The sequence below is a fragment of the Pongo abelii genome, chromosome 5 (assembly GCF_028885655.2).
Source record: "Pongo abelii isolate AG06213 chromosome 5, NHGRI_mPonAbe1-v2.0_pri, whole genome shotgun sequence".
Classification (NCBI taxonomy): Eukaryota; Metazoa; Chordata; class Mammalia; order Primates; family Hominidae; genus Pongo; species Pongo abelii.
In genome coordinates, this window is record NC_071990.2 from 16169587 (window position 1) to 16185452 (window position 15866).

The 15866-nt window shown below is 47.1% G+C and overlaps 1 protein-coding gene across 1 annotated transcript in view; it reads left to right on the plus strand.

The window, feature by feature from the left end:
- The first annotated feature begins 9779 nt into the window (after positions 1-9779).
- The window catches only part of GMPR (guanosine monophosphate reductase), a 56742-nt gene continuing 50655 nt past the window's right edge, over positions 9780-15866 (plus strand). Inside the window, 1 exon segment of the mRNA NM_001131713.1 lies at positions 9780-9890. Within this exon segment, the coding sequence (NP_001125185.1) occupies positions 9804-9890 (87 nt within the window). The 5' untranslated portion in view covers positions 9780-9803.

A 15866-nucleotide genomic window follows, 5' to 3' on the forward strand; every position in this document is an offset into this window, starting at 1 on the left:
CTTGGCCAATGACTTCTTTATACCACAGCTTTTACCACTCTCTTTATTACCTTCTGGACATTTATCCTTCCAGGTTCTTTTTGAGTCTCGCACATTGATCTCTTTCTAGCCTTGTCGGGCTCTCAAATCCCTGCCTAACTTGACCCCTTCCACGTCCACGTCCGTGTCCACGTCCTCTCACATTGCTAATCTCTTTTTCTATAAAGACTACTGCCAACAGATCGGCATTTTTCTTAAGTCTTCACTCTGCTTTCTTTTTCCTTCTTGAGTTCTGCTCCTACAGCTGGCAGGGCCAGGCACACGGGCTCTGCCCCCACGCACGCACTGCCATTGGTCTTTTCTGTTTCTTTCCAATTTTCCTTTTTACTTTCTCCTTTCCTTTTTCACACTTACTCTTACTTTCTCCCTTCCTTCTCCTTTGCTCTTCTCCTTTGCTCTTCTCCCAGTGCCGGTGCCCGGTCCCTGCCTCCCTCTTTTTCCAGATAGAGCCAGGCTGGGGAAAGGGACTTAACCCTTAGCGTGCCTAGCTGCCTGGTGCCGTGCTTGTTGCTTTTGCTCTTTCCCATTTGTTTCCTGGTCACGGTTAACATACACCTTGGTGGCCACTTTTATAAGCTGGGTGGCATTCATGCCTGCAGCTTCCGCTTGATGTCACCCTGGGCTTGCCCTACAAATGCTGTGTTTACCATGCGCTGATTTTCAGCAGCCTCAGGGTCAAATGGGGTGTAAAACCAGGATGCTTCACAAAGTCTCTGATAAAAGTGACTTAGGCTCTTGTCAGCTCCCTGAAGCACTTCTGAAATCTTCCTTATATTAATTGCTTTCTTTTTATTAGCTCTTATCCCCTGCAAAAGCGACCTTTCGGTACCTCTGCAAACGCTGAAGCTGAGTTGCATCCTCCGGGTCCCAACTGGGGTCTTGGTCTGGGAACTGACCCTGAGCGTATGCCTGAGCATTCACTGTGTCTTCTGGTGCCTGGGCTTCCAGCCAGAGGAGAGCTGCCTGTGTTACTCTCCTACACTCCTCAGTGTTAAATAATGTGAGGAGGAGCTGCCTGCAGTCTGGCCAGGTTGGACTGTGTGTCAGAAAGATGGATTCCATCAGATCTATAAGAGCTTGGGGCTTCTCCATGTAGGAGGGAGTATGGTGTTTCCAGTTTAAAAGATCAGTGGTTGAAAAGGCTGGTAGATGAAAGTCCGTCGGCCCCCTGGACCTGGCCTTGGTCATCATAATAAATGGGTTCTCGCATCTCCCTGAGAGGCATTTGCATAGCTCAAGCATGGCCAGGTCTGAGATGGCCTGCTTGACTGTCTTGACTTCCTTTCCTGATCTCTCGAGGCTCCGATTCTCCCCTTTGGGGTGAAACTTGGGGCGTGTTAGCTGCTGAATCTGGTTCCTGGAGGGCTGTTAGCCTTGGTAAGGGGGGGTAGCCTGGGACATATGGAGAAAGAATCTCTGTTCCCTCTGGTAGCTCCTGCAAAACTGGCTTCTCTAGCTTTCTCTGGGACTTCCCTTTAACTCTGTGTCTGCCAGTGAAGCTGCTAAATAGTGCTGGATCTAGGCCGGTCTTGTCTGTGCTATATTTAACCGTGAATCAATTTAAGGAAATTTGTCTGGGTACCCTGGCTGTCCTCCAACCCCTGTCACCACCTTAAATGCATGGCCAATTATTCCTATCTATAGTTCTTTTGGTCAGCCATCCCACACTAAAAGGCCATTTTAATTCACAGACAGTTCCCAACCTTTAGGGGGTTAGCTTAACTCCATAATCCCTTGCAAAACCTTTCTTAAAGTTTTGTAACGTGCAGTCCAATGGAGTAAGTTTTGATGACTTTCCTCCCATCCTCCCTTTCTGGCGCCGCACAATCACTCTCGCACACTCACTCTTCCTCTCGTTTCAGACGACTATACTGTCTCCTATTATGGGAGTTTTCAGATGCTGCTTGGCTTTGGAGAGTTCTTTATTTCTGCTACAACTCTGAGCTGTAGGGAAGCTCCTATTAGCCATATGCAGATCGCCACTAGTCTTAGTTGACCCTACACTTTCTCAGAGCATATAGTCCATGCTAAGAGATCTGTGACTCCCAACTTCGTGGCTGATGAGTCTAATTAGGCTCCTCCGTTCACACATTTTCACACACTTTCGCACTCCCAGTTCCCGTGTTCATAACCGGGGTGGTGCGCCACTCTTGCCCCCTCTAGTTTCCCAGTTGCGGTGGTAAGCCACTCTCGCCACCTCCAGTTTCCCAGTTGGGGTGGCAAGCCACTCTCACCACCTCCAGTTTCCTAGACAACTTAGCGAGCCACTCCCGTGTCCTGTGTCAGCTGGGGTGTGAGTTTCATCCAAATTGACAAGCCACTCCAGGTGCCCCCAGCCCCTCTGAGTCGGACTATTCAGCCCACCCCGGGAGGTGATCAGGCTCCCCTTCCATCCCATTGGGACGGGTCCTGCCTTGGGCCCTAAAACCTTACTGCAGTTTCTGAAGCACGCTATTTCTGAAATCGTCCTGTGGCCCTTCTTTAGGTTTACGTTGTGCTGCTGGGTAGGAGCACTGGGTCATAGGAGAGCTAATCATCCCTCCGAGCTGAAGTTCTCCCGGCGGCGCCTGAGGTCACAGGTTTTCCGAGGCCCAGGGCTCCAACCCCTAAAGGCAAAGGAGACAGTAAGCCTGCCGTCTCCCGTCCCTTCGTGGTCGCCAAAAATGTTGCAGGAAACTGAGGACCGGAGAGACTGATATGGAAAACAGGAAGATTGTTTATTTTAGGTACGCACTGGCTCAGCTTTTTGGATATAATTCCACTGAGCCAGTGCGTACCTAAAATAAACAATCCTCCTGTTCTCCATATCAGTCTCTCCGGTCCTCAGTTTCCCACAACACTGTCTCAAACAAAAACAAGGCCAGGCACAGTGGCACCTGCCTATAATCACAGCACTTTGGGAGGCCAAGGCGGGTGGATCACCTGAGATCTAGAGTTCAAGACCAGTCTGGTCAACGTGGTGAAACCCTGTCTCTATTAAAAATACAAAAATTAGCTGGGCATGGTGGTGCACACCTGTAGTTCCAGCTACTCGGGAGGCTGAGGCAAAGAATCGCTTGAACCCAGGAGGCAGAGGTTGCAGTGAGCCTAGATCACGCCACTGCACTCCAGCCTGGGTGACAGAGCAAGACTCTGTCTCAAAACAAAACAAAACAAATGAAAACAAACAGACAAAGAAGTGTTCTTCACAGGAGGGATTATGAGAAAATCAAGAAAAAGCTTTTTTTTTTTTTTTTTTTTTTTTTTTTTTTTTTTAAGGCTGGTCAAGCGAAGGAGCGGTGCTGGAGAAGGAACAAGGAAATCTGTAACTGGCTGTGATAAGTTAGTTGTAAACACCACTGCAAGAAAAAGCCATGTTACATCCTTCTGTCAGTTAAAACTCAACGTCTGGGCTGGAAACACAATTGAAGTAAGAAGTGGAGGCTCCATCTCAGTGAAAAATGTGGAAAACAGCATTTTTAATAAACGACCCAACACCAGATTAACTGGATTAAGGGAAGACTCTACGGGAATTTTAATGTGGAGATGATTTTCTTCCCTTCTGCCTTATTTCTGACACCGAAGATTTTAATTAAAAAAAGGAGATCACCGGGATGGTAATGAGATGATTATGCCAGACTAATTTTGACTCATTGTAATAACAACAACCTTAATAATAATACCATGACAGGTTTTAATCTCTAACGTTATTTTAAAAATAGAATCATATCCTGAAGGCAAACCCCCTCATTTTGGTGTTGGATTTAGTAGTCTAAATTCCATTATGATGATACTGACTTGTCTATTTCAATAAGTTAAACAAACATATACACAGACACACACACACATCTTCCTGCCCCAAGGGACAAGAAAATTGAATTTATATCTACTTTGTCTGCAAAAATTGAGCTGGAAAAGCGAGGCATTATTCTCAGTGTGTATTGTCCATCAGGGATGGCAAATTTAAACAACTGTTTATATGCCAGGAGGGTCGAGTCAGGTTTATGCATTAGAGATCACCCACCCACCCCATCTAAAGAGACAACATTGATTCACTCTAGCAGATGGCAGACCTCTGAGGGGATGAACACCCAGCTAGGCCTCCCAGTTTTTAAAAGTAAGCTGGCTGGCCAGGTGGGGAGGCTCACACCTGTAATCCCAGCACTTTGGGAGGCCGAGGCAGGCGGATCACAAGGTCAAGAGATCAAGACCATCCTGGCCAACATGGTGAAACCCCGTCTCTACTAAAAATACAAAAATTAGCCGGGCGTGGTGGAGCGCGCCTGTAGTCCCAGCTACTCCAGAGGCTGAGGCAGGAAAATCGTTTGAGCCTGAGAGGTGGAAGTTGTAGTGTAGGTTATCTATTCATGCCCTTAGCCCACTTTTTGCAATTGTGAATTGTGCTGCTATAAACATGTGTGTGCAAATATCTTTTTCGAATAATGACTTATTTTCCTCTGGGTAGATATCCAGTAGTGGGATTGCTGGATCAAATAGTAGTTCTGCTTTTAATTATTTATGGAATCTCCACACTGTTTTCCATAGTGGTTGTACTAGTTTATATTCCCACCAGCAGTGTAGAAGTGTGTTATGTTCACTGCATCCACACCAACATCTATTTTTTTTTTTTTTTTTTAAGATGGAATCTGACTCTGTCACCCAGGCTGGAGTGCAGTGACGTGATCTCTGCTCACTGTAACCTCTGCCTTCCGGGTTCAAGCAATTCTCCTGCCTCAGCCTCCCGAGTAGCTGAGACTACAGGCATGTGCCACCACACCTGGCTAATTTTTGTATTTTTAATAGAGATGGGGTTTCACCGTGTTAGCCAGGATGGTCTGGATCTCCTGACCTCATGATCCACCTGCCTTGGCCTTCCAAAGTGCTGGGATTACAGGTGCGAGCCACCGTGGCCGGCCACCAACACCTAATGTTTTTTGATTTTTTGATTATGGCCATTCTTGCAGGAATAAGGTGGTATCGCATTGTGGTTTTGATTTGCATTTCCCCCATCATTAGTGATGTTAAGCATTTTTTCATGTGTTCGTTGTCCATTTGTAGATCTTCTTTTGAAAATTGTCTATTCATGCCCTTAGCCCACTTTTTGATGGGATTGTCTTTTTCTTACTGATTTGTTTGAGTTTGTTGTAGATTCTGGATATTAGTCTATTGTCAGATGTATAGATTGCGAATTTTCTCCCACTCTGTAGGTTGTCGGTTTACTCTGCTGACTGTTCCCTTTGCCATGCTCTTTAGTTTAATTAGGTCCCAGCTATTTATCTTTGTTTTTTACTGTATTTGCTCTGGGTTCTTGGTCACGAAATCCTTGCCAATGTCTAGAAGGGTTTTTCCAATGTTATCTTCTATAATTTCTATAGTTTCAGGTCTTAGGTTTAAGATCTTAATCCACCTTCTTCTTCTCTTTTTGAGATGGAGTCTCACGCTGTCACCCAGGCTGGAGTGCAGTGGCCCAATCTCAGCTCACTGCAAACTCCATCTCCCGGGTTCAAGCAATTCTCCCACCTCAGCTTCCCGAGTACCTGGGACTACAGACCAGTGTCACCATGCCCAGCTAATTTTTGTATTTTTAGTGGAGACAGGGTTTCACCATGTTGGCCAGGCTAGTCTCAAACTCCTGATCTCAGGTGATCTGCCCGCCTCAGCCTCCCTAAGTGTTGGGATTACAGGCATGAGCCACCTCACCCGGCCCCTTAATCCATGTTGAGTTGATTTTTGTATAAGGTGAGAGATGAGGATCCAGTTTCATTCTCCTACGTGTGACTAGCCAATTATCCCAGCACCATTTGTTGAAAAGGGTGTCCTTTTTCCACTTCATGTTTTAGTTTGCTTTGTTGAAGATCAATTGGCTGTAGGTATGTAGGTTTATTTCTGGGTTCTTTATTGTTTTCCGCTGGTCTATGTGCCCATTTTTATACCAGTACCAGCACCTTGCTGTTTTGGTGACTATGGCCCTATAGTATAGTTTGAAATCAGGTAGTGTGATGCCTCCAGATTTGCTCTTATCCCTTAATATTAAATACTATAATTCTGAATTATCAAAAAGCCTTTAATACTTAACTTTATTTCTGGGTTTTGAGAGATACTTATTTAATAAAAATAAACCATTTTATCACTTCACATAATTTTAGTTCACTGGTTAATTCTATTAAATATTTAAAGAACTAATCCCAAGCCAACACAAGCTCTTTCAGAAAACAGAGCGTGGAACTTTTCCCAACTAATTCTATGAGGCCACTATTACCCTGATAAAGGCATCAAAAGAAAAGAAAACTACAGACTAATGTCCCTTATGAGCTCAGATGCACAAATCCTTAACAAAATATTAGCAAATAGGATCCACCAATACAAAAAAGGATTATGCACTGTGACCAAGTGGAATTTATCCCACATAATTTTGGAGGTTATCTTCCCATGTAATTTTGGGGATAACCCTCCCCTCCCATAATATAATGTTAACAAATTGAACTCTGGATATCACTTATGGCTTTGTCTAGACAGTGAAAACTTTAACATGAAGTCATCGTACTGATGGGAAACTATTATTGTTAGTATTAGAGTAATGAGAAGCAGAGGATGTTGAAAGGAGTCTCAGTTGGTGTGGGAGTGGAACTGCCCTATGCGTTTTTCTTGCCTGCTGCATAGATAGAGCCAATTTACTGAGACAGCATTACTGCAATACAGAAAGAGTTCAATAAATGCAGAGCCAGCTAACAGGAGACTGGAGTTTTCTTACTCAAATCAGTCTCCCCGAAAATTCAGAGACCAGGCTTTTTAAAGGATAATTTGGTGGGCAGGAACTAGGGAGTGGGGAATGCTGATTGGTCAGGTGAGGGATGAAATAATAGGCTGTTGAAGTGGGTTTTTCTTGCTGTCTTCCGTTTCTGAGTGGGATCACAGAACTAGCTGAGCCAGTTTACCGGTCAGGGTGGGGCCAGCCGGTCCATCAGAATTGGGGGACTGACTGAAACATATCTCTAACACCAATCTTAGGTTTTCAATAGTGATGTTATTCATAGGAGCAACTGGGGAGGTTAGGAATCTTATGGCCTCTGGCTACACGATGCCTGAGCAATGACTTGTAATCTTGTAGCTACTTTGTTAGTTTTACAAAGGTGAGCTGGTCCCCAAGCCAGGAGGGGGTTTGTTTTGGGAACGTGCTGTTCTCATCTTTGTTTCAAAGTTAAACTATAAACTCAATTCCTCCCATAGTTAGCTCAACCTACACCCAGGAATGAACAAGGACACCTTGGAGGTTAAAAGCAAGATGGAGTCGGTTAGGTCAGATTTCTTTCACTGTTGTCATTTTCCTATGTCAGATTTTTCTCACTGTCATAATTTTTGCAAAGCCGGTTTTAGAAGAATCAGGGACTCAGGCTGACTCTAACAGGAGTATGATTTTGTGTCAGAGAAGAGGGCAGTTATAGAGGAATGTTCCAGAGGTAGAGGGAATGGAATGTGTAAAATGAACTTCTCTGTCTATTCTAATAAAAGGAGGGCTGGCCAGAAAGAAGGAGACCAGAGAGAAAGAACAAGCACAACCTACAGAAGCTTCTCCTTTAACACCATGTATGAAACAATGAATAAAGCCCTCATCCATGCTGGCAGATGCTTAACAAGGTCAGTTTCTCTTCCCTTTAAGGATAATAATTTTAAAATAATCATACCATCTAGTAATTATATTTTACCTCTATTTTATCTTTAAAAGATCGGAATTAGGTTTCCTTTCTGTACTTCGCAAATAAGCAGCACATCTGGCCAGCTCCCAAGAATTTGTCAAGGGTCATAAACATTGCATGGGCTGGACTAATTGTGGCTACTTTCATTCTCTCTGATAAGTTTCATTTCCTTCCCTGAAACTTCATGAACTTCCTTTGGCGTATAGCTAATGAGAGCATGTGGGATGGGCTGAGACCTTTATCATCTTCAGACATTTGTGTTAAATTGAATATTGTGATGTATCTTTTATGGTCAGCCTTATCAAATGCTAGCTCAAGGAGGACAGTTGCTAGCTCAGTTCGAGGCTGCAGAAAAATGGAAGAGAATGAAAGATGATTCTTGCCTTTGTGCAGTTAGCATTCTAGTTTGAAAATACAAACATAATGCACATAATGTAACATGTGACTACAAATCTGTAACTACCATGCATTGAGCAACTACTGTGGGACAGACATTGTGCCTACATAAACACACACACTTTAATTCTCACAAAAACCAGGGAGGAGATAGGGTTAACCCCCGCTCCTGCCCCCACCCCTTTTATGAGAAAACTGAGACTTAGAGAAATTGACTCCCCAAAGGTCACCTAGCTAGACAGTGGTGGAACCAGGTTTTGAACTCAGGCAGAGATGTTCCAGGACAAAAGCAGCTTCAGTGAATAGTTGTATCAAGTTTTAAGGACTGAGAAATTTATATTGAATTTTTCTGCAGCCTTAGGCAAGTTATTTCATTTATAGGAGCCTCGTTTTTCCTTATCTGTGAAATGGCTCTTTCTTCATTGGGTTGTTCTGAGAGTGAATGAGATGATGCATGAAGCCCGGCAGCACATTTCAAGTGTATAATAAAAGCTCGGTAAGGTCAATAAGTGAATCAGTGAACTCACATCACTGGTAACCCCTCCAACTCACATCACTGGTAACCCCTCGAACTCACATCACTGGTAACCCTCAGAGGGGACTCAGGCTCCTCAAATCTCAGGATCTGTGTTGACTACAGACCTCACTGTTTTTCTTAAACAAAAATCCTGAAATCCAGGCTGGGCGCAGTGGCTCACGCCAGTAGTCCCAACACTGGGAAGCTGAGGCGGGAGGATTGCTTGAACCCAGTAGTTCAAGACCAGCCTGGGCAACACAGTGAGACCTTGTCTCTTAACAACAAGTCCAAAGGGAATCATGGCCTCCACAATCCAAGTACAGCTAAACAGTTAACTGCCCACGCTCTTTTCCTTAATTCTGTACAACCTCCCTGGGGTTTCTGGTTCTTTGGCAAGTGAGAGACGTGCCCCTCAGCACTGGGTGAGCACACCGGGCTTGAATTTTAAAAAAGGAGAATCCGCCGGGCACGGTGGCTCACGCCTGTAATCCCAGCACTTTGGGAGGCCGAGGCAGGCGGATCACTTGAGGTCAGGAGCTCGAGACCAGCTTGGGCAATATGGTGAAACCCCGTCTCTAGGAAATAATTTTTAAAATAAGCTGGGTGTGGAGGCGTGCGCCTGTACTCGAGGAGGCTGAGGCATGAGAATTGTTTGAGCCCAGGAAGTCGAGGCTGCGATGAGCGGCAATAGCGCCACTGCACTCCAGCCTGAGTGACAGTGAGACTCTGTCTCAAAAAAAAAAAAAAAAAAAAAAGTAAAAGCTCTCAGGGAGCGACTTTTCCCTTGGATAAGGCAGGCACACGCTAAGTCCCCTCTCCATCGGGGACCTTGGGGACAAACAGAACGGTGCGCATTTCCCTCCCCCGTCCCCATTCGGTCACTGCCACGGGCTGTACACCGGCGGGGGAAGGACGGGGGCGGGGACGCAAGGAGGAAGGGCTTCGCCGCCAGTCTGTCCCTAACCAGTCTGCCTCTCAGCCCCTGCCCGAGGCGGAGGCGGTGCCCGGGGTTGGGCCAAGCGTGACCGCGGGTCGGCGGGGCGTGTTTAAGACCGCGGCGTGCGCGCCCGCCCCGCGCCAGCTCCCGGCCCCGGCACAGCAGCCCCGGCGCTCCCCGCGCCGCCCCGCGCAGGCGCCCCCGCCCCGCCGTCGCCGCCGCAGCCAGGAGCCGCCGCACCATGCCCCGCATAGATGCGGACCTCAAGCTCGACTTCAAGGATGTCCTGCTCCGACCTAAGCGGAGCAGCCTCAAGAGCCGAGCCGAGGTGGGGGCCGTTCGGAAGTCGCAGTGGGGTGGGATTTTTTTTTTTCCGGGTGGCGCGGGGCAAGTGGGTGGAAGGGGGTGGCACTGGGTTACCCTGCCTGCCTAGGTGTTTGAGGCTGGGGCGCTGCGCCCCCGTTCGCCCGCCCCAGCACCTGCCAGGACGTGAGATGACTTTAAGGGCGGTGATACGGGGGCCCATGAAATTCTCTACACGTCGGTCCCGTTGGGTGGCCTAGGGGAAGTTCACAGTGAAACTTGACCACAGATGAGCAGAGATCCAGTGGCCAGTTGGTTTAGAAGGAATGGGGGGTACAAGGGCGCTTATAGCAAGAAAAGGAAACTGGAGCTAGGGGAGAGAGGACGAGAAAAACAACTGCAGATCCCGGTGATTTTTGGCAGCGTCTCCTAGTGCTGAGAATTGCTGCCGCTTTCGCTTCGGGTCCAGCGGTGGAACTTCGTGAACGCGTCTGAAAAACCAGGAGAACCCAGGGCACAAGTTCAGGGTTTCCTTTCTGAGTTTGGCGGCCTTGCTGGCAGTGGGGCTTGGGGACTCTGCGGTACTGGACAGCCCGCGGTCCCAGCCTAGCCCTGGAGAAGCGTTTTGAAAGCTTTGGGGTGGGAGAGGTGGGGGCGAATTGGAAGCCTTGGGCATTTCCCTGGTTCTGCCTGGATGTACTCAAATCCTAAGGAACAGGTGGAGACCGGACTGGAAATAGCCTGAGGCTGGGCGAAGGGAGGCCAGTCCCTGAAGGATAAACTAGTTGCCCTGAAAGGCAGAGTGCCCCGGGGTGGTGTGCGCTGGTGACTCTGGCTTTGCTGAGAGCTGGAGAGGAAGGTGAGGAAACTGGACACGGCTGAAGGCTGGGGCTGAAGGAGTAAACACTAGGAGGCTGGGCCAACCTGCACAGCTCCGTCCATCCAGCTCCACAAACAAAACCATAAATAAATCCCCTCAGCAAAGAAGTCCGCTGTCCACTCCGGTGCCAGGCCTAACTGCAGTGCCTGGGGCTGCCAGCCGAGGGCTTGCTTGGATTGGGGAAGCCTCCGCGTTAGCCAATGACTAAACCAAGTGGCCTTCTGTAAGCAGCAGCATTGGCTGGTTTGGAGCCCGGCAGGACTGGAGGAGGTGGGGGAGGAATGATTAAAGCTTATCGCTCCAGATTGGGTGACCCTGTGCCTGTCCCTCATGACCTTTCAGGTGCTAAAGAGGGGGCCTCTCTTGGAACAAAAACAGTTTGGAAGGCAGGCCTGGGCCTCTGGAAGCATGAGCTGTAGCCAATTCCTAAGGCAAGACCAAGATGAAATAGGGGGATTCTGGATATGCTAATAATTTGGTGGTCTCAATATTCTTTAAATATTCAAAATGTATTTAGAAGAGAGAAACTTATTTTTCAGAAAATTGGATGTTCAAAACAAAGATATACCTATTTTCTGAACCAGAAAACATGTTGAGAAGATAAAATATTGAACATTAATGTAATAGGGCCAGGCACAGTAGCTCACACCTGTAATCCCAGCACTTTAGGAGGCTGAGGTGGAAAGATTGCTTGAGGCCAGGAGTTTGAGACCAGCCTAGGCAACATAGCAAGACCCCAGTTCTACAAAAATTTAAAAAATCAGCCAGGGCAGTTGTGCACACCTCTAGTCCCAGCTATTTGGAAGGCTGAGGCGGGAGGATGGCTTGAGCCCACGAGTTGGAGATTACAACAAAAATTTAAAAAATTAGGGCAGTGGTGCTCACCTGTAGTGCCAGCTACTTGGAAGGCTGAGGCGGGAGGATGGCTTTAGCCCAGGAGTTGGAGGTTACAGTGAGCTATGATGGTGCCACTGCACTTCAGCCTGGACAACCCTGTCTCTAAAGCTAAAATGAAATTTATGTAATAGAATGAATTACTCCTTCTCAGGGAATACTATCACCTCATGCGACAATGTCATGCAACACTTGGCTTCACAATTTGGGCAGATTGTAACTACTAATGTTCCAGTTTGGGGTGGCACCTTTGCAATCTTCATGTACACATTGCAGTGAGAACTCAGTGCCCTTGAGGAGTCTCTTTTGTATTTTTATGTTCGTGGGAGTTTGCCAGCCACAGGCCTGGAGACTCAGGTTAACCAGCATTGCCTTTCTAATCGGTTGCCATGATGGTTTAGCTCCCTGATGCGTGAGGCTGCTGCCTGGCTGGCCACCCCCATGATCTGACTTTACTTGCCTCAGTGGCGTTGAGGGATCTAGTTAGGCCTCCCTAATCCCCTCTCAATGTTTTCTCAGTTTGCTTGTTGATGCCTGAAATTTTTCATAGGCAGATAAAAACTTTTCCTTGCACAATCAGAAGCTTAAAATATGTGCATCCTGGCAGAAGTAATATCTGGAGGCAAATGGGAAACTGAACGGTAGATGACCGACATTGAGCCTAACAGCGGATTTGTACGGAGCCAGGAAAGAGAACGTACACCCTGGGAGTAGAGTCTGGCTGGGGGAGGAGGGTTTTGACAGCTGATGATGGGCTTATCCTCGTGATAGTTTTGCTAAGAGCCAGGCCCAGCAATGGATCATCAGGCTTATAAGCAGGAAACGGACAGTAAGAGTGATCTCCCCCTCAGAAGCTTCAGGACTCCTACAAGGACATTTCCACCAGCCTCCCATAAATGAACATGAATGAGATGAATCTGAGGTCACCTCTGAGAGGCAAAGAATACAGGTAGCAGTGGCCCAGGTGACCTTCGCCTGGATTCTCCAGGGAGGCATTCATCTCTCAAATGTCCAACCCCTGGCATGGAAGAGTAAAGCACCACAGGGTCACGTGGGGACATTTGGATAATCTTTTTCTGAGAAGTGACGAGTTTGTGGATTGAGGCAAGACCTTTGTTTACATCTGATACCCTGGGGAGCCTGCATTCTCCCTGAGTGTTTTCTTCCTTAGAACCCATTTCTGGCTCTAACATTCTACTCTAGTCCTTAAGCTAGTAAGAATGTACTTATTTATTTATTTATTTATTTATTTATGTAGAGACGGAGTCTCACTCTGTCACCCAGGCTGGAGTGCAGTGGTGTGATCTCGGCTCGCTGCAACCTCCGCCTCCTGGGTTCAAGCGATTCTCCTTCCTCAGGCTCCTGAGAAGCTGGGATTACAGGCACCCACCACACTCGGCTGATTTTTGTATTGTTAGTAGAGATGGGGTTTCACCGTGTTGGCCAGGCTGGTCTTGAACTCTTGACTTCAGGTGATCTGCCTGCCTCAGACTCCCAAATTGCTGGAATTACAGGTGTGAGCCACCGCACCCAGCCGATAAGAATTAAAACAAAAAACAAAAAATAAACCCCTAAAAAACTTATTAATACATTGTCAGGCATTGAAGAGAATTGCAGCAAATTACTCATTTTGTTTTAGCACAGAGAAAACACAACAGATGTTCAGTCTGCTTAAAACTTCATAGCAGTTTTTTCCCCAGCAGTCCAGTGAGAAGAGTTCTGGTCTAGCTTTCACCGTCTGCTACTGGTTGGCCTGAGGGGGATAAGAACATGGCAGAGTGGCTGGGAGGAAGGATACTTGTGTTTTAGTCCAAGCTCTGTCACTAATTACTTTTTTTTTTTTTTTTTTAACCTTTGCCTGTATGCTGGTTTCCTGGGGCTGCTGTAACTGAGGACCACATACTTGGTGGCTTAAGTAACAAGAATTTAGTATCTTAGAGTTCTGGAAGGTAGCAGTCCCAGTCCAAGATGTTAGCAGGGTTGATTCCTTCTGAGGGCTGGGAGGATCTGTTTCTTGCCCTTCTCCCAGCTTCTGCTGGTTTGCTGACAGTTGTCCCCAATCTCTGCCTTCATCTCCACATGAGGTTCTCCCTATGTGTGCATCTGTGTCCAAATGTCTCCTTTTTATTTTATTATTTTTTTTATTTTTTTGAGAAGGAGTTTCGCTCTTGTTGCCCAGGCTGGAATGCAATGGCGTGATCTTGTCTCACCGCAACCTCCGCCTCCCAGGTTCAAGCGATTCTCCTGCTTCAGCCTCCCGAGTAGCTGGGATTATAGGCATGCACCACCACGCCCGACTAATTTAGTATTTTTTTGTAGAGACAGGGTTTCTCCATGTTGGTCAGGCTGGTCTTGAACTCCCGACCTCAGGTGATTCACCTGCCTCGGCCTCTTAAAGTGCTGGGATTACGCGCCCAGAAATTTATCCTTTTTATAAGAACATCAGTCTTATTGGACTAGGGCTCACCTTCTTGATCTCACCTTAGCTTGATCATCTGCAATGACCCTATTAACTAAGTAAGGTCACATTTACAGGTACTGGTGGTTAGGACTTCAACATTTTTTGGGGGGGGAGACATAATTCAACCCATAACAGACAGCCTTTGTAAATTTTGCTTTGGAAAATTAAAGAGTTTGGCGCTGTTCTGAGTCATGAATGCGTTAGAATCCCCTAGGGAAACACTCCAAAATACACATAATGTGTCCAGCACAAAGGTGGTGATTCATGAAGTTTGAGGCAGCTGGAGCACGAGTATTTTGGAACCACTTCTAAGAGGATTCTGATGTGTACCCGGGTGTGCTGGACCAGACTCTGAAGCCCTTTCCATTTGTGGAACCCTGTGGCTCGCTGGTAGCACTGCAGCTGGGCACGAGCTTCTCACGAGCCTGATAACTGATGGTGAGGCTTTCAGGGCTTGGATCCACATTCAGAGGTCTGGGCTGGGGCCACCAAACACTGCAGAAGGCTGGGGGCCAGAACACAGTATTCTTACCTTTTAGCCAGCCATTAGTTTATCCCACGTGTTTTGAGCCACTAGGACTACAAAGTTGGAAGACGTTGTCCCTGTACTCAGACAGGTGTTAACAGCTAATGAGCGATCTATATAATAGATAATGTAATAAAATACAGTATGTAAAAGAATTGCTTTACTCGGTACCATCTGTAGATCTAGGAAAAGGAACCTCTGTCCTGGGTCCCACGTCTGCCCCCCGAATTGCATCCCTCCTCACTGGGCAGGGCGTGTGGGCTATGCTCTTCTTTAGGCCATGCTCCAAGTATTCAGGATCCTGGATATCCTTCCCCAGGTGACTTTGAGCTGATTCTAAGGCCTGCATGGGCCTCTTGCCCTGGTGTGTTTCCAAGGGCCTCCCATGATGCTGGTGTGCTCACCTCCAACCCAGAGTGGGCAAGTGGCAGTTGTTTATGGAAAAGTACGTGGGTATGCACAGAGCTTCATGTGCTGACTGAAGGTGGGGGGCTTTTCCTCTGTGCACACATAAGGATTTGGGTGAGAAGGGAAGAGGGGTGGACTGGGGGCCAGGGCCAGCTCCCCACTACCATATTCTGGTGACTTTCTGGTTGTGAATGAAATTGTTTTTTTTTTTAGGGTAGGAGGTTAGAACCTATTTTATGTAGCAGTTTGTTCATTGGACTTATCACTTTGAATTATTTAGGAATGTGGTAGGTGGGCCTCTATTTGTACTTTTTTTTTTTTTTTTTTGAGACAAGGTCTTGCTCTGTCACTCAGGCTGGCATGCAGTAGCATGATCATGGCTCACTGCAGCCTCAGCCTCCCGTGTTCAATCAATCCTCCCACCTCAGCCTCCTGAGTAGCTGGGACTATGGGCTCACGCCACCCAAGCCTGGCTAGTTTTTTCTATTTTGTGTAGAGATGGGGTTTCACCATGTTGCCCAGGCTGGTCTTGAACTGAGCTCAAGCGATCTGCCTGCCTCAGCCTCCCAGGGTACTGGGACTACAGGTGTGAGCTACCATGCCAGCCCATTTGCACTTTTGAGCCCCTGACATGTTGGGTGGCAGGACTGGCTTTAATGAAGGCCTGTTAGAGAGTGGCAGAGATGTGTGTTTGTGGGTTGAGGAGGGGACTTTGTTACTTTATGTTCCCTTTCAGGTCAGGCTTAGACAGGGAATCAAATCTATATTTGGGGTATTGGCCGGCTGTGCCAGACTAAGCGCCAAGTGTTTTTCCTGGGAGGCTGAAATATTT